Raw genomic sequence first — 19543 nt, 5'->3', positions numbered from 1 at the left:
GATTACAATGTACTTTACAATAATTAACAACAATTTACAATAATTAAAAAAAGGGTTTTTAAATTATTATTACTATATTTATATCTTGGCTTTTTTCCTCTTGCAAGGAAAAAAGGGCTGCTTACACGTCCTCCTCTCCATTTTATCCTCACAACACAACCCTTTAAGGTAGGTTAGGCTTAGAGTCCCTGACTGGCCCAAAGTCACCCAGTGAGCTGTACGGCCCAGTGGGAATTAGAACCCGGATCTCCTGAGTCCCAGTCCAACATTCTAAGCATTGCACCACACCGGCTCTGCAATAAGCGCAAATGCTGCAACCCTCTGCACGTATTTGACTTCTGAGAAGATACACAAAGGATCACGCTGTAAACGTCTCACTTCGCTCTTTTGCGGATCTGACCTTGGTGACAGAAGCGGCGCCGGCGCAGACACACATACGCATTCCTTCTCTCCAAAAAAAACCCGTCGTGGGTGGAGGATTAAAAGCACCCCCCTTCCTATGTATCCTTCTGTGAGGGAGCGATGCAGCTGCTAAAACACCCAGAAGCCATGCTTGGCGGGGGCGGGGCGGGACCTACCCCGAGTGTAGCTGAAGAAGAGGCTGTAACCCGCCATCGCTTTAAAAAGTGGGAAGGGCTTAACTTTTTACTGATTCCTCCAGGTAGGAGGAGCAGTCACGGCTCTCTCTCGCCCCACGGCAGGCTCTGCAACTTCCTACCTCTACGGCGGCTCAGCCACCACAGCCTCTCTGCCCCCCCCCGCCTCTCGGCTGGGCGGCGGAGGTCGTGGTGGTGGAGAAGGAGGAGGAGGAGCAGCAGCTGCTGCTACTGTTGTCGTCGGGCCTCTTGTCCCTGCTTCGGCGTCCTCACCCACTCGCCTCCTGCACGTCCTTGCAGAGCAGAGCCCGCCTGGGAAAAGGACGGGTCTCGGCTGGCAGCCGCTGAGGCTGGAAATGGCGGCTGGGACGAGCTGAAAGGGGAGAGCCGAGCCGAGCCAAGCTCGCCCTTCCCGAGTGTTTGTGCCCTTTCTCCTTCTGTCTCTGGCCGGGGTCGTCATGAGGCTGCTCCGGGCGCTGCTCAGAAGCGTCTCCCCGGCCACGATCCCTCAGCAGGTGGATTTCTATTGCCGCTTCTCCCCTTCCCCGCTTTCCATGAAACAGTTCCTCGACTTCGGTGAGTGAGCGCTGCTTTCTTTTGGGGGGGGGGGTGTAGGAAGATTTATTTATTTATTTATTTATTTATTACATTTCTATACCGCCCAATAGCCGGAGCTCTCTGGGCGGTTCACAAAAATTAAAACCATTCAAAGTATAAAACAACAGTATAAAACCATAATATAAAAGATTGGGTCCGCCCCACATCCCCCTTCCCGTGATGTCCCTCTGCCTGTTCCTCGCCTTTGCCCCTTCATCCAGACACGCATCTTTCCATAGCCCACCATTTTCTTTTCCCTGGCGGGCCCTTAGCAGGAAAGGAAGGAGGGTCCAACCCTCCCCTCCGCCTGCCAATGTAAAAAACACAACAACAACAACAACAGCTAAAAGTATCTGCTAGATACGGATTTAAAGTAATGTCTGTTTTAGCCTGGAAGGGGAAGACCACAGGCAAGGGCAGAAGGACAGCAGAGCACAGCAGACCACAGGCAAGGGCCCACTCGTTTAGGGATTCATGGGACACGAGTGTTACGCAACCAATCGGAAAGGGCGCCCCCTCAGGCGCCTCTTTTCAGACACGAGTCGGACCCGGGCCCGAAGTTGACATTTTAAGTAAATGAGTCCCTAACCCAGCCTTCCTCAACCTGGTGCCCTTCAGGTGTTTCAGACAACTCCCAAGATTCCTGACCATTTGCCATTCTGGGAAGGGCTGATGGGAGTTAAAGTCCAAAACATCTGGAGGGCAGCTGCTCTAGACTTGCTCCTACCATAGTTAGTGGAGAGTCCTGAGCAATAAAGGTGGTAAGAACACACATTATATTGCAAGACACTTACTGCCAAGTAAACATAGTCAACAATTAGGCTGGATGTTTTATTAGAAGTATTGTTGATAAAGGTGCCCCAGTGCTGTCCTGACTATGAGTCCCGAAAGCAGCTGTTTCAAGCAAGGGAAATTGCAACACAGCTATTCCAGACAAGCAACATGCCAGCAGGAGAATCCTTACAAAAGGTATTGTGGAGCTTGAACAGAGAGATGTGGCGTTGCAGCGAAATGAATCCTGATATTTTTTTGTGGTGTAACACCCTTTATTCTCTGATCAAATGGGGGTGTTTTTTTTAAAAAAAATAATGACCCTCATTTTTAAATGCTGCCTTTGATGTTCCTTGTTTTATGACTGCAGTTCCCCATCATTGTTTAGAATAGGCTTCACAATACAGGCATTCCATATTTTTAAAGTTTTCTCATGGAGGTTCATATTGTGGGAAGTTGGATATACAAGGCTACAAAAATGAGCCTTTTATAAACCCTCTCTCTGTGTGTGTGTGTGTGTGAGAGAGAGGGCGGGAGAGAAAATGTATACATATATAATGGTTATATATATATATATATTATTAGTTAATGTTTGTTGCAAGTAGGTTCACTTATACATAAATATTGCTTCAGCTAAGCTGTGTGTACATGTTATCTCTTGAGAAGCAGTAATGTTCCACCTAATTAGTCTGCAAGTACCAGGCTTACAGTGCAACTTTGTGCATGTTTACTTGGAAATAAGCTTTATTGTGTTCAGTGGGGCTTGTTCCCAGGTAAGTGGCTATAGGATTGCATTTGCAGCCTTGTATAATACTTTAATGCAATTGTAGCAATGTTGCTCAAAACTTGTAGACTGCCATTTGCCTCAGTGTATCTGATTGCAGCACTATTGTAATACCATTTATGAAGTTAGAGTGGCATGGCAGCTGGTATGTTGTAATTGCTACAATGTATCTGGAAGCATAAGAATTCGCATGGATGATTTTGATGTTGTTAGTCATTTTGCTTGCCATATGCGCCTCAGTGTTTGGTGTTTGCAGGGCTCAACTGTAAAAAAAAAAAAAAAAAAAAAGGTGAAGGGAAACTAAATATTTGGAGATGATCAGTTGACATGTGCCAGGCAGGTGAGATTAGTGAATCAGTCCTAAATTGAGTATTAGCCAACTTTACAATAATGGGCAGTATCCAACACAGCCCTTGCACTTCGTCACACAACCCCCAAAACTAGCTCAGACTAGCACTTATTATTATTATTATTTATTTATATAGCACCATCAATGTACATGGTGCTGTACAGAGTAAAACAGTAAATAGCAAGACCCTGCCGCATAGGCTTACAATCTAAAAAAATCATAGTAGAACAATAAGGAGGGGAAGAGAATGCAAACAGGCACAGGGTAGGGTAAACAGGCACAGGGTAGGGTAAAACTAACAGTATAAAGTCCGAACAACATCAAGTTTTAAAAGCTTTAGGAAAAAGAAAAGTTTTTAACTTGTTCCACTTCTGGAACAAGACAGGTCAGGGGGATTCTACTGACTTGTCCCATTCAGGAAGCATTAGTTTGAGCTAATTTCTTGGGTTGCACTATGAAATGCTAGCTTCCATTCCTAGCTGTCATTCCTGCTAGCACAACATGATTGGTGCTGATGGTCTGCCAATATTGGATACTGCCTATTATCACCAAGAAGTGAAAAATCCTTTTGCTATAAGTATTTTTTGTCAGTTGTGAGTAGCAACTGCAGTTAGGATGACTGCAACATCACATAAGAGAAAGTGGAATCATCCTTGCCTTAATTTAGTGTGTGTTGGTATGGTGAAAGCATAATTCTCAAAGCAGACTGCATCTACACCAGCATGTGATCCAGTTCTGTCATACAACATGCATAGGACAACGATCAGTAGGGGTGGGTGCTAGTGATTGCCTACAGGCCCTGCTTACTTTGGGCACCCATCTTGTCTATATTACATTGCACAATTCTGTTGCACGCAAGTGCTTTCATTTCTGGACTCTCTCATCCTCCCCCAAAGTACTCCTGCTAATTTTTTTTGTTAATATTCTATATGAGGTGGACAACATTTTTCAATCACAGCCACACAATCCACTGAGCATTTACCGCTCTCTGCCAAGTACTACCTAAGAAGAGCTAACCAGTTCCAAATAATCTTTATACGTAGGCTTGTGCCAAAGAGATACTCGGCAGAAGTTTTCTCTTGCCCTTATGTTGTACTTTCCTACCTTCTTTTCCTACTGCCATAGGAAGCCTTGCTCCAATTACTTTCTCATGAAGGCAGGCAACTATACCATCCAATGCTTGTAAAGAAGAAAGCACTTTTACATAATGTCTCCCTGCCCATTTGTTTTTAAAGAAATAATATCTACAAGTCTGAAGATGGTTATATAGCTAGCAAGCCATAACATAAACTCTGGAAATCTTGAATTTGGGCATGGCATGTTTGTGGAAGAACAACCCAAATCAGTCTCACTTCAAGTACATTTCTGAACATCTGTTTCCTTCTTCCCATAAATTGTGTGTGCAATCACCCAGTTAATAACATATCATTCAGGATATCAGAGGAGAAATTACTGGTATTTATTTACCACCATCCTGATGCAGAACGGATGCACTTAATGTCTGTAATCTGTCTACTGTGCCTATTTTCTCTGTGACACTGCTTATTTTCCCTCTTAGGATCTGATAATGCTTGTGAGAAAACTTCATTTATGTTTCTGCGACAAGAGTTGCCTGTAAGATTGGCAAACATAATGAAAGAAATAAGTCTGCTTCCAGACAACCTTCTCAAAACACCTTCAGTTCAGCTTGTCCAGAGTTGGTAAGAATCCACTTAAAGACAAATGCAATACAGAACTTGATCATATAGTCACATGTGTTCATTAAATCTATCTAGATAGGATATTAAGAATCCAATCCTAAGTATATTTACTTGGAAGTAAGACACACTGCCTGCATTCATGTGTCTCAGTAAACAATGATTTACACTAATGATTTATGCTAATGATTTAGCATAATGAGCACAAGCAGCAATGAGCTGCAGCAAGCCTCATGCTACATGGATACTTTCATCTACTTTGTGGGAAAAGATCTGATTATGCTAGAAGTTGAAAGCAGCTCCTTTAGCTCCCTAGAACATTATTTTAGCAAACTCACGCTAAAATGAATTTGGGGGGAAATGGTTAAACATTTCAGACAAAATATGTATCACAAAGGCTAACATGCAGAAATTGTATTTGTAGGTATGTCCAAAGTCTTCAGGAGATCCTCAATTTTAAAGACAAAAGTGCTGAAGATTCAGAAGCTATTTCTCGGTAAGCACCTGTTGATGTATTTGAATATACTTTGGCAATGGATTCCCTGAGCTTTTCCTGGGCAAATTGTGTTCTAGCACGAGAGGTTTTATACCACAATGTAGATTATGAGTAAGCAAGCCCTGATGTAGAACTCAACAGAGAGCATGGGAGCATTCTTAATGAAAAGAAATCACAGGCAAATAATTTATCTCTTGGAAATAATCTAATGGCCCTAATCTTAGATGTATTTACTCAGAAGTAAATACCACTGAGTTCAGTGGGACCTGTCTCCTGGTAAATATAGTTAGGAATGCAGCCTCAATCATTTTGCTTGAATCAAGAGAGATAAAAGAAGGTTATCATGCCACCATCTTTGCTGAAGGCCTCTTTGAAGCAGCCAGCTCTGATCTCAATAGTCAGTTAACATTTTAACTGATAGGTAGATATTGTTCTGAAAAAAATCAGGGCTATGCTAGCAGGTATAGCCCCATATCTGAATGTTCATTCTATAGGAAATTCTCCCTCCTTGTTATGTAAAAGCTGCATATAGATGGTTTTGTTTAGCCTATTAATTTTGCACTGAGTAATTAAATGGAAGCTGTGACTTTCTTCTAGTGACAGGTTTGCTTATCTTTAATATGCCTTAAAATTAGTTTGACAAAGAATACACTTGATTTCAGTTTTACAGATACTGTGATAACAATCCGGAATCGTCACAATGATGTCATTCCTACCATGGCTCAGGGTGTGATAGAATATAAGGATAACTATGGTGTCGATCCAGTGACCAGTCAGAATGTGCAGTATTTTTTAGACCGTTTCTTCATGAGTCGTATTTCAATCAGAATGCTTCTTAATCAGCACAGTAAGTACTTCTGTTGACCAGGGTGAGAAAATGTTTGTGTAATGTTTGTGTAGCAAGTGGGAGAAAAACAAACAAACACACACGTGTGTGCGTGCGCGCACATACACATACATACATGTGTGTATGTGTGATCTCTTTTTTTAGTATCTTCCTCATCTGTATACTGTGTAATGCTTTCCAGGTGATTTTTAAAAATCATTCTTTGCCCTCTGAATGTAAAATCTGCTGTTCTTGTGGCCTGTAAATTGTGGAACCACTCGCGATGTGTTCTGTTTTCTTCTTTTGTTGGCAGCTTTGTTGTTTGGAGGAAAAATCAAAGTTAACCCAGCTCATCCAAAGCATATTGGAAGCATTGATCCTAAGTGCAGCGTTGTTGAAGTTATAAAAGGTAAATTCAGGTGAACCTACCAAAGGAAATATATGTGATCATAATATAAATGGCCTGTTGACAGATGTCTAAACTCATTCCATGTGGTGTGCAAAGTTTCAGGTCTGCAGAAGTATAGCAGTGCTGATAGTTATATTCAGGACTGGGTCATAAATCTGGACAAGTTGACCCAAATTCAGCACAAAGAAAACTTGAATTATGGGACTTGTATACAATTTTCATTACTTAGGGTATAATCCTATGCATGTTTAGACAGAAAAAGCCCTACAGTTTCCAGCATTCCCTAGCCAGCCATTCTGACTGGGGAATGCTGATAGTTGTAGGACTTATTTTTCCATATAAACAGGCATAGGATTGAAACTTTAGTCTTATTTAGGCTGCAGTTCTAAAACTAAAGAGACAGGTTACAATCCTAAGTACACTTACTAGGGATAAACCCTCATCAAGTTCATTGGAACTGAATTCTGAGAAAACATGCATATGATTTATGCAGTTATTTTGTTATATTTTTCTACTGCAGCCTTGTAAATAAGCCCTCAAAAGTTGCTAGCTTGTAAAAAAAAAAAAAAAAAAGTAGCCTGCTGGGGGTTGCTAGAGGGGGAACAGAGAGCTGTATTTCTATGCTAGGGTGCAGAGGTTGGTGCTTTCCTCCTCTAGCAGCCCATTTGGTTTTTATGCTGGCACAGAGGAGGGGTAGTTCACTCCATCCCTGCTTTATGAGGCCACTTACTTGCCTGCATGGAATTCCTGATGACTTGTGGCTAGCTTTTAAAGACAAGGCTGCTACTCTGTATACAGTTTTGGCTAGTGGTAGTGGGGGTGGGGTGGGGTGATAGATGGACAAAATGCTATAAAAAGCCTTGAAGCCCTACCTTTTGACCACTGGAAATCTTAATCCACAATGACTCTGTCTTCAGAGATTTAGCCAGCCATTGCCCACATATTTGCAGACATAGTCATTTCAAGTACAGGCGCTATATACTTTCTTTTTTAAAAAAAGAATAAATAAATAAAGCTAGCTCAGATTCTGTGAAAGCCGAAATATTTGCATAGAACCATGCCATAGACACAACTATGTACTAATTTGAGTTGAAAAGAAATATGCAACCCTCAGAATTTTACTCCTGAACCATAAAAACTGGACATTCCTTAAGCTGGTTCTTTTAAGAACTCTCTGACATTTTGAAAACTGCAGCCAGCAGATGGTGTAAGCCTGGAAGACTTAACGTTGTTGTGGCTTTGATTTTCTGCAGATGGCTACGAAAATGCAAAAAGACTCTGTGACTTGTATTACATGAGCTGCCCAGAACTTGTTCTTGATGAGAAGAATGGTAAGAAGGAAATCATAAGTTCTTAACAAGATACAAGATCCATTTTTCATGCCCCTCCTCTTTTTGTACAGGTCCTCTTTTTGTACAGGTCTCCTTTTTAGACCATATCTGTGGTAATACAGGTCTGTCCATTGGTCGAGCGGCAGATACATGACTGCCCTGCAGTACTGACAGGTGCTGGCTTTGTAGGAATCAGGAGAAAGTCCAGGGCCACTTCGTATGTTAGAGACATTGAGGGTTGAATCCTGATTTAGGAGCATGTGATGGGCCTGGTGGAAGCGGATTTTCGTGCCCCCTCCTCCCCTTCCAGAGCCTGAAAATGCTACACATATGTTCAGGGGACCCTGATGTGCAATAGTAAAGGGGGGAATACCCCAATATTGGGTGGAGGCACCTTCCCTTCTGCTCATAGAAGGCAGATCCTGGGTCCAACCCAGAGCATTTGTCATGTGTTTGAGGTATGTCCCATAACAGGAAAGGCTGGAACTTGCGAAGTTGCCCTCAGTGCTGAGCTGTGCCATAGTGCATAGTTTCTCCAGGTACATTCTTATGTGATAACTTATCCTACAATAACACTGTACCAGCCATGCTGTGTGAAAGATCCCCCCCCACTTGATTGTCTTCTCTACTCTTTGAGATAAGCTGGCTAAGGTTTATTTGGAACATACAGATTCTGAATCTGAATCCATTGCAATACGAGTAGCATAGATGCATAAATGCTGCTGTTTCAGGATTTTCTTTCGCTGGGCAGTTCTGGAGGGAATAAATGGGGGAATACCTTATACATCATATAGGAGCTTTTTGGCTCACGAGACAGCTGTGGCATCTTTCCGTAGTTACTATGGTAAGGAGAAGTTGTAGTGATGTAAGACCCATATACACATGACACAAACCATGAATAAAGCATTTACTAGAGGATACAGTGTACTTCTGAGCCTGCCTGAGCAGTTAAATTGTTAGCAATTACTCTGTGTCCCCAAACCCTCTGAGATGGTGCACTTGACAAAACATGAGAGGGCCTTTTCAGTGTTTGCCCCCAGGCTCTGGAATCCTCTCCCTCTAGAAAGCCCAACTGTCTTCCTCCCTCTTGGTCTTCTGGTAAATGGTAAAGATCCACCTATTTCAGAAAGTTACCTATTATCTGCTGCTTATTAATATTTATTGTGTGGTTGCTGCTAGTTATTTTTTGATTTTAAGTTATGATATTGCTTTAATGCTATTCAAAGTTTATTGTTGCTAATTGTTTGAACGTTTCTATTACCTAGCTGTTGTTTGGCTGTTTCGATTGTGCTAGTTGCCTTGAGCATTTTATATAGAAAGGTAGGATGAAAGTAAAATAAATTAATACGGAAGCAGTATTAGTGTGTAAACAGGTCAGGCTGATGAGTTGCTGGTGTGCTTATGTGCCAGTGTATGTGTCAATCATGTTTAAATCATTGTGTGGAGGACAATGAAGTATTGATGTCTAAGTCTAATTATTATGAGAAGGGAATAAACATGCTTTCCCATTCACCATTTTTAACAATAAAACAAAGCCCTCAAAACAACCTGAGATAAGGAACAAATGGAAAAAGAAATGAGAGACTGATAAACTATAATGTCCAGAATTAATCTTGTTGACGTCTTCAGTATTGTGATAAGCAGTTAAAGTTGTTGTTAACTGTGCTTTACAGTACAATCCAATGCATGTCTATTCATAAGTAAGCTCCTTTGAGTTCAATGGGACTTACTCCCAGGTAAGTGTGCATAGGATTGCAGCCTTGGATATCTAATATAGAAAACAAGCTTTTTAGAAACTAGACAATGAATAATAAAATATGCCCAGATCCAAATAAGCTTGCAGCTGGTTCCACATGCCCACTGAGGCTTTGGAATTCTACTTCATATACATGGGACAAACTACTTTTGAAACTTGGGGGAGTTTCACAATCAATTTGCTATAGCTAGAAGCGAGGGTATCAATGTTCAAAGTGGAAGGGAGGGAGGAAGGAAGGAAGGAAGGAAGGAAGGGGAAGTGGCAAAAATTCCTCTGGACACATACAAGCCGTTGGGCCTGCCTAAAGTAGCTTTTTGGATCCAAGCCATGGTAACCTTCGTAAATTACCACACAATTTAGTCATGCTCAGGCCTTGCCAGAACTGATAGTGACTATCCAGCATTCAGTTGATTGTTTTCGTTCCCCTTTTTTTGCAGTAAAGTCACCAGGGCAGCCCATGCAGGTGGTGTATGTACCATCACATCTCTACTACATGGTTTTTGAACTTTTCAAGGTTTGTACAAAACGTTGATATGTTGTGTGTCCTCTTTTTTTCTTCTGTTTTCCCTAGTCAAACTGTCAGGAAAGACAAACATGGTAATTCCTCACACTTGATATGTTAAAAAGTAAGTAGAAAAAAAATCTCTTAAGACAAATCTGGGTTCAGGCCTGGTTTTGGGATGGAATCGGCCTTGGTTGTCCTGATGGATGACCTTCTTTGGGAGTTGGGACAAGGAGTGTGACCCTGTTACTACTCCTTGATCTCTCAGCGGCTGTTGGTAGCATTGACCATGGTATTCTCCTGAAACGCCTCCGTAAGTTGGGGGTTGGCGGCACTGTTTTACAGTGGTTCAGCTCATACTCGCGGGGTTGGTTCCAGAAAATACCATTGGGGAATGTACTTCTGCCCCATGGCAGTTGAGCTGTGGGGTGCCTCAGGGCACCATCCTTTCTTCAATGTTATTTAATATCTATATGAAGCTGTTGGGAGCAGTCATCAAGAGATTTGGGGCAAGGTGTCACCAGTATGCTGATGACACCCAGCTCAATTTCTCTGTAACATCTGAATCGGGAGAGGCCGTGCACTTTCTGAACCAGTGCCTGGATACGGTTATGGCTTGGATGAGGGCCAACAAACTGAAGCTGAATCCCAATAAGACAGAGGCCTTGTGGGTTGGTGGTTCCCAGGCCGGGGAATTGGAGTGTTTGCCTGTTCTGGATGGGATTGCACTCCCTCCGAAGGAGCAGATCCATAGTTTGGGGGTGCTCCTGGACCCATATTTATCACTGGAAGCTCAGGTGACCTCCGTGGCCCAGAGCACCCGTTAAACTTCGCTTGGTACACCAACTACGCCTATTCCTGGATAGGGATAGGCTAGCCACAGTCATTCATGCACTGGTAACCTCATGATTAGACTATTGTAAAGCACTTTGTGTTGGGTTACCCATGTGTGTGGTTTGGAAGCTGCAGTTAGTGCAGAATGCAGCAGCTAGGGTGCCCACAGGGACACCTAGCTCTGCTCATATAAAACCTGTATTAAAGAACTGCACTGGCTGCCTGTTAGCTACCGAGCCACATACAAGGTTATGCTGTTATCCTACAAAGCCCTCAACAACTCGGGACCAGGATACCTAGGAGACCGCCGTCCCGTATATACACCCAGATGACAATTGCGATCCTCAGAGGCCCTACTGGTCATTCCAAGACGAATGGAATGTCACCATGAAGAACCTCGGTGGCGGGCCTTCTCTGTGGTGGCATCCACCCTCTGGAAGAGCCTCCCTCGTGTGGTTCGGGAGGCGGAAAACATATCTTTTAAACGTCTCCTGAAGACATACCGTTTTACACAGGCTTTCCCTGGTCTACAATGTAGCTGGTTTTATATTGCCTTTTTAACTTTTAATATTTTAAATTTATATTTGTATTTTATGTTTTTTAATTGTGCACTGCCCAGAGAACTTTGGCTGATGGGCAGTATAAAAATGTAATAAATAAATAAATGCCTGAAAATAACATGTTATACACAAACAATAATGAAAGTAGTCATATAACATTGATGTTATATCTGTGTATGCTGACTACTTTCATTGTTTGGGTATAGCTTGCAGCACAATGTGAAGGTACTTTTGCATGTGCCAATTTATTTAATTATTTGGATATATGTACATTTGTAAATATACTCATTTACATATATGTAAACGACTTTAATACTCCCGGCGGATGGCTTGACCATAAAAGAGTGATAGGAAAGCATCATCCTATTGTGAATGCCTGGGGTGCCTTACAGAGCAGTATGTCCAGCAGGGGTGGGGTTGGTGGGGCTTAGGAAAATGCTCACGGGGAATCTCCCGTCATGTATGTAGTGTTGCATGTGAAAAAAGTGGGATTGTCCCCTAGGTATTTTGTTCATTGATTACCCTGTAAATAAATGGAAACACGTTAATTTTTGCAATACAAAAATACTTCCTCCATATTTGAGACACCTTTCAATATTTTAAGGCAAAAATCCTTCACTTGCAAAAATTCTCCGCTTACAAAACCAGCCAAATACATGCTAGTTAAGCTGGTAGAGAAGCTCTTCATAAAGCAGGAAGCAATTTACCCGAATGTATTATGAGGCAAGTTTCTTTCAAAACCTTGGCCCAATGTACATGTGGAAGGGAAAACGTTTTCCTAAATCCTGGTAAGCAGAAAATGGTATAAAGATGTAATTTGACTGTTACTTTAATATTTTTAAATCTCAGAACGCAATGAGGGCTACCTTGGAGCATCACGCTGAGCGGGCAGTTTACCCTCCAATTCATGTACACGTCACTTTAGGCAATGAGGATTTAACTGTGAAGGTGACAACTTTGTTTATTCTTTTACTTCCTATTTCATAGTTCTGGGTAATGACTAATGGAGCAATCCTAACCTGGGCCAGTGGGGAGATCCACCATGGAATCACCACTCCAGTCATTCTGTCGGAACACTAGCAGCCAAGGCCAGAGGCGGGAGACGGTTTTACACCAGTTTTTCCGGCGGATCTTAGTCCTCCTGACCCCATTGAAATCAATGGGACCCAATTCAGGGTTTCACTGGGGAACGGAAGGACTTTGGAGCTGATTGATCCAAAGCCACCACTGCTTAGGCATGTAGGAGGAATTCGTTTCAGTTCATTTTTGATCAGGATTTACCGAATTCACACCTTCTGGGCCAAACACGGATTGGATGCAATATTCAGTTGAAGTTTGTACATTTCCGTGCTTGCCATGTCATTTGTGGACTGAAAAAAAGTGTTTGACAGCATGTGTACATTGGAAAAATGCACATGAAAAAATTCATACTTTTGAAAAATGCACATGAGTACACTTTAATCCATGGGAGACGAATAGCATGCTTTTCAAAGATGTGCCCAATTGATGCATACATCTGCAAAAATACACACAGATTTTCATGCTGGGGGGAAAAAAAGTTAATTGTTTTATCCCGTCTGTTTTATACCATCTTGACTATTAAATGATTGAACACATTTTTAAATAAAGCTTTCATACATGTAGGGCCATCATTCACTTTTGTGGAGGTTGGTATTTTGTAAGGTGGAGATAGTTACGCTGCAATCTGTTTTCAGCCAGTCTTTTCTGTGAGTCAGCCCCAAGTTGTGTTCCTGTTTGTGAGACATATTCATAAAGATGGATGATGGGGGTTTATATGCATGCAGAAACTCAGTGCTATTTTTAAAAAATGTTCTAGATGTGTGATCGTGGTGGTGGTGTTCCTTTGAGGAAAATAGATCGCCTGTTCAACTATATGTATTCAACTGCACCCCGTCCCCGTCCTGAGACATCCCGAGCAACACCACTGGTCTGTAAACTGTGTGATGCCTTACATTATCCATTGAGAACTGAATGAGTTAATTCCTTATTTTTCTAACAAAACTTTCATAGACCACCATATGAGAGAACTGGAATATTGTCCAGTTATACCAAAAATAATGCTGCAGTCCTACAGCACCAGGGGAGGCGGGGTGGTGGAGGAAATGCCAAGTCACCATCATCATCTCAACGGTGGAGAGAGAGGTCCATCTTTGGAAGGAGAGATCCAACCTCAGAATCTTCCAGCCACCTTGGAAACTCCCAAGAGCGGTTTTTCTCTAATGTTGATATGCTGGTCTCAGGAGGTATGCGAGGGGTGTGCCAATGGGCATGGCCCCCAGCCCTGGGATTGGTTACATTGGTTTCAGTGGCAGAGAATTTTTTTTAATTAAATAAAACCAGACAGGAAAGGGGAATGAAAAAGCAGAAACACTATTCCTTCTTCACTTTTGTCCTGTTGGAATGAGCTCAGCTGGACTTTACATCCTTTGGAGGCTCCATTATTGAAGCTCTCCACACCTAATGGTAGAATTGTTGCATTAATTAACTAAAAGTGTGATTAGCTGAAGTTGCAAGCCCCCTCTCCTCAAAGGTCTGCAACTCCCAGCATTCTCCAGCCAGCATTGCTGGTTGGGGCATGCTTGGAGTTGTAGGCTTTTTTTCCTCCTGTCTAAACATGCATAGGATTGTACCCTAAAGCTAGGATCCAGAGTTCTCATTCTCCCTTTCTGTCTGTCTGTGTGTGTATGTGTGTTCATACTTACTTTGCTTTACTTTAGGAAATGTTGGCTTCATTATTTCTTTGTTCTTCTGATGCTTCAAATTAACTCAAGTATGTTTTTTCACTTAGGCTGGCTTTGGTTATGGCTTGCCAATCTCCCGTCTCTATGCTCAGTACTTCCAAGGGGATCTGAAGCTCTATTCTCTGGAGGGTTATGGGACAGATGCTGTTATTTTCATAAAGGCACGTCACTTACCAACTATTTTGACAAACCTCTTTCCATTTAAAATACAGAATCCAGTTATGCCAAATTATATTAACTTTGACCCCAACCCAACCCTTCCTCTCTCTCTGCAGGCTTTATCAACAGAGTCTGTTGAAAGATTGCCTGTGTATAACAAATCAGCTTGGAGACATTACACAGCAAATCATGAAGCAGATGACTGGTGTGTCCCAAGTAGTGAGCCGAAGGACATGACAACATTCCGCAGCACATAGCAGTATGGGACAGTTTTGCTAAGCTGAAGAAAGGCCTTAGCCCTCCACTTTGTGTTCTGGCTTACTCCAACACTACTCTAATACTTTGTATGGGGGAAGCATACTTTTCCACTAAACAGAAGTCAAAACCCACATATCTTTCTGTAGTGTATTGTGCAGTGTTCATTTAAAAAAGTGAATATACCACTAAATTTGTTCAGATCCTTGCCTCTCAAATTGCTTCTGCAATGTACACATTCTAGATTAGTTATAAAGAGACCAGTGCACAGCTTGTTCAAATATTGCATTTAACTGTCAAACATTTCAATGAAACATTCATGGAACTGGTTTATTTCTTTATAAACCATCTCTGGGAATCAGTTGCACTAGCACAGCACTTTGTTCTCAAGGACTCCAAAAGTGCTTTACAACGCGAGAGATACTAGATAAAAGATTATCATGTTTTGTTTTACTATTTCTTGGAATCAAACAGTTCGTTACTCCTAGTGTTAGCTCTAGGCAAATACCTCTTGAGCTTTAAATTTTGCACATGATTCAGCTAAATTTAAAAGTGGTTGAGTGTCATTTATTTTAATAGGAAGTTAAGCACATACCACTAAAATCAATGGTGCTTGAAAGCATTGAACTTTGAGTGGATCATGGCCTATATTTTCCATTCCTGGGAAGCTTGAATTAAAATCTCTAAATTGTAGTATTGCATAAAAATGCCATTAATTAGCAGATTAAAAATAAATGAATTTGATTTTTAAAATAAATGTGCTTCTACTCAAAATTGTGAGGCGTTTTGTATTTAGACTTTTGTCTATAAGCTACAAATGAAAAAAATATATAAGCACCATGTGCCACTGATTTCAGTTAGAGAGCACTAAATAGGTCTTCAATAGTGCAATCCTATACATTCAGAATTAAGTTCCATTGAGTTCAGTGGGGCTTATTCCTAGGTACAGGATTGCAGCAGCCTTAATCTCCTATAAAAATTAATGAGATTGAAAAATGCATAACTTTGGCTGAGTTGTGCTACCACTTCTTAGGTAAATTGGTGTTATTGATAAAGCCTTAACTTCCTTGTAATTGAATACCACTAATACTTGCACTAGTTCTGCAAAGTACAACAAACCTTAGGTTGTTAAACTGGTCATTATGTGCACTGTACTTTTGAAATCTGATTGCAATGGATTTGTTTCTTTGCATACTTATAGTATTTCTGTTAAAACACTAGGATGGGCTCACTTGCATTTACAGCACATCACTTCTCAAAATTCTTTTCAGAGATGATATTTTATATTGCTCTAGCCTTTTAAATACTTTCATACGTATTTAACTTTCTGTTTATGCTCTCCCCATGTTCTTCCATACAAATTTGACCAACAATCCAGGTAAGCTAAAGTAGTAGCATTAAACCAATTTCATTCCACTGAATTCAGTTGAATTCTAGTATATTTGGTAATACCTTATTACAGCCATGGTAATTTTGGGAGCGCAATCCTAAGTGTCTACTCAGAAGTATGTTCTGGTATGATAAATGGGAGTTACTCCTAGGAAAGTGGGTAAAGGATTGCAGCATTAGACTGCACATAGTGGGACATGCATAAGATTGCTCTGTTAGTGAATTTAATGGCAGAATTAGAAAAATTATAGCTCACAGAAGGGTTTATCTCATAAGTTATGCGTATATCATATAGAATAGTTGTTATTGATTTAGTCAGTACAGGAGTACATAAAATTTGCAATGATTGTAATAAATCTAGATCTTTAATTAGGCTGAGGTACATTTGTTACCAGATGTGCAGAAGCCCACAGCCTTTCTGTGCTGCATGAATCTTCGGCTCTGTGAATCTTTCTTGGTGCTGTACTTAATATCCAGCAAATGTGACATGCAGGGCCCGTTCGCACGTAACGGTGGCAACTCATTGGGTTAATTATTCTTGAGATATGCCATGTTGTGTGACATGCATGAACCGCTTCTAATTTGGATATGCAGCTTCTAATTAGACAAATTTACGATGCTTCGTGACATGTGAGCACTATGGCTTGTTTGTGGGTTAAACAACCCAAAGATGATGATAAGAAGTATTCCTCACTTGCATCTCCCTCTGGATTGAGGTAGGGAACAACATCAAATATAAAAATACTATAAAATATATAAAACTGATTAAAACATATAAAACTAATACATTATTAAAATAACATCAAGACATTTTAAAATTCGACTGGGTAGGCCTGCTGGAAGAGATCAGTCTTTATGGCTTCCTTAAATTCCAGAAGACTGTTAAGTTGTCAAGTCTCTCCCACAGTCTGGGAGCGGCAGAAGAGAAAGTCCTCTGGATAATGGTTGTCAGCCTAGTTTTCACTGACTGAAGTAAATTCTTCCCAGACGACCTGAGTACGTGGGGCGGATTGTACGGGAGAAGGCGATCCCGCAGGTAACCTGGACCCAAACCATGTAGGGTTTTAAAGGTAATAACCAACACTTTATACTTGACCCAGAAACTAATAAATAACACACAATTAGTTATTTGTTAATTTTGGCTTGTTGTGTCTGGGATCACAAGTCATGAAGCTTCCTATGGTTGGGCTGATGGGAAGTTGCATATTCAAAGCAGTAGTGGATCACAAGTAGGATAAAGGATCTCTGCAACTCTTCTTTTTCTTTCATTGCTCATAAATTGCTGTAACTGCCTTTAATTCACATCTTCAATTATTATTGAATTGCCCTGTCCATAGTCCTCTGTTCATACACACTTCCAGAAATCGAGAATGTTATTTTAGGCAGTTTGCACAACTGAGAAGAAGCCAGTGAGACAGAGAAGTATAGTTAGAGCAAGGGTAAACAAACTTTTCAGCCCTTATGGCTACATTGGGTGTCTACTGGATTGGCAGGGGGTGCCACGTCTGCACATAACACATTCACCACTTATTCCTCCATCTTGCATACATTCTAATATTTTTAAAAAACACTTCACTTTAAGACAGGGTGGGCAACTTGCACTGAATTTCCTTGGGGTTAAATCTGCAAGGCTGATCCATTATGCACGTACACGCACACATATACTCCCCTCATTTACTTATTCACTTCACCCGGCTCAAACATACACACCCCTACTCGCAGCTTTAACCCTTCCTCTGCCACCACCAAAACAAGAAAAAATGTCCCAGGAACAGGCTATAAGGTTCTTGCAATAGAAGCTTCATCCCAGGACGTTAGGTATGAGGCCCTTATTGCAGGAACCGTAGAGTGTTTTTCCTTTTTTCCCAGGCAGTAGCAGAGGCTGGGCATCTTGGGGCTGTCAGACAGAGCTTGAGAGATGTGTGCGCACACTCCTAATGTAGAGTACAGTGCTGAAGGCCATGATCCTAAACACATTTTACTCAGGGAAAAAACCCTTTACCAACAATGGCAGTGCCAAATTATGTGTTTAGGTTTTGGGTGTTTGGGGAAAACAGGCCATTTCCTCTTACCCTTTGGGACACATTTCGTTGCATTTTATGTGCAGTAAAGAATGAGGATCCCCTTAATTCAGCCAGTAGCAGCTTAGCAGAGCAATTTTCAAATGTGACACACATCAAGCCTAGATTAATGTTACTTGAAGCAATCATCTTGGGAAGTAAACATTTCAGCCATTTGAGTTGGCCAGTCAAGGGGTTTTAGTAGGTTTAAATACCATAAAAATGGTCAAATTCTGATGTATGCACATACTCGCCATTCAAGAAAGTTTGATAATGTGGGGGTGAGGAAGAGGAGAGAAACTGGAATCTCTTTCCTCTATCCTGGAATGAAATCTGAGTGCCAGAGAGACTAATAATTAGGCTATGGTCTTGGTCTTCAACAGAAACTATAGATACAGCCCTGTTTGATAGGTTGAAAATCATATTAGCAAACATTAAACAACATCCTACACAAGTTGTGTACCATCGATCTGGATATACAGGCAATTCTCCCAGCTGGATTGGGATAATAGTGTTGTGTTCAACATTTTAAACTACTGAAAGTTTAGAGAAAAAAACATAATTGGTTGTGGGAAACTCAAGTGTTCAGGCATAGGCATTCAGTTGCTGTTATTTTTAAAATTTGTTTTCCTTTAATATAGTATTTCAGAAAATATAATTTATAATGTACTTTATATGGATTGTACACTTGCTACTGGTACTCGGGCTAGGCTTAAAAATGATTTTGCTTGCAGCTGGAAGAGTAAAATGGAAACACCAGACATTTTGTATTTGCTAAAATTTTAATCTACTGTGAAAAATTTGCTTGCAAAAAATAGCTTATGGTGATTTTTTGTAAGAAACAATAAAGTCTAAGCATTTTTTTTAAATAATAATAATGTTTTCAGCTGATTATGTGGATAATGCTGCTGTTAAAATCAAGCTGAGCCCTTCTCACAGACCGCAGATCCTGGACCAAACCCACAAATATTTTGGGTTGCTGTGAATATACAGGAACAAATACATATTTTAAAATTTTGTGTTTGTCTTTTTTTTATTACTACTTTTTTGTGTGAAATGAACAGGTGGTTTTGGATATTTACATCACACTGGCTGCATTCGGACATCACTTTAAGCCATGATGGGTTAATAAGCTACTCACAGTAGCTTACTTTGAAAAGAATGAGACAAATATGCTACTGTGTGTATTCTGAGTCATCCCCCTGCCCTGTTCTGCTGTAGCCCTCCTGCCCCAGCACTGGTGTTTTTTCACCCATTGACAACATTGCAGCAGACTGTATTAACCTTCTGCAGTATCCCAATGGGAGGGGAGAGGGGCTTAATTCAAGAGGAAGGGTCTCTAAAGCATTGGACCTTTGCAGGATTGGAACAAAACTTCATACACAGTCTCTCCTAGGCAGGAGCAAACAA

The 19543-nt window shown here is 41.1% G+C and overlaps 1 protein-coding gene across 1 annotated transcript; it reads left to right on the top strand.

Moving 5' to 3' along the window:
- Nucleotides 1-711: 711 nt before the first annotated feature.
- On the top strand, nt 712-19150 carry PDK1 (pyruvate dehydrogenase kinase 1). Its single transcript, XM_063116393.1, has 11 exons — nt 712-1172; nt 4656-4797; nt 5219-5290; nt 5953-6137; nt 6430-6525; nt 7779-7856; nt 10050-10126; nt 12358-12456; nt 13346-13456; nt 14318-14431; nt 14546-19150. Exons 1-11 carry the CDS (start codon nt 1055-1057, stop codon nt 14684-14686), a joined length of 1233 nt encoding a protein of 410 aa, XP_062972463.1. The 5' UTR covers nt 712-1054; the 3' UTR covers nt 14687-19150.
- The last annotated feature ends 393 nt before the right edge of the window (nt 19151-19543 follow it).

This window comes from Elgaria multicarinata, chromosome 2, assembly GCF_023053635.1.
Source record: "Elgaria multicarinata webbii isolate HBS135686 ecotype San Diego chromosome 2, rElgMul1.1.pri, whole genome shotgun sequence".
Lineage (NCBI taxonomy): Eukaryota > Metazoa > Chordata > Lepidosauria > Squamata > Anguidae > Elgaria > Elgaria multicarinata.
This window is presented reverse-complemented; position numbering and strand designations above follow the sequence as displayed.

Excerpts from the sequence above, each read along its gene's own strand:
- PDK1 (XM_063116393.1), top strand. The coding sequence starts at position 1,055 with ATGAGGCTGCTCCGGGCGCTGCTCAGAAGCGTCTCCCCGGCCACGATC. Across the intron at positions 4,798-5,218 it reads GTTCAGCTTGTCCAGAGTTG|GTATGTCCAAAGTCTTCAGG; the intron begins GTAAGAATCCAC and ends TTGTATTTGTAG. Across the intron at positions 5,291-5,952 it reads GATTCAGAAGCTATTTCTCG|TTTTACAGATACTGTGATAA; the intron begins GTAAGCACCTGT and ends ACTTGATTTCAG.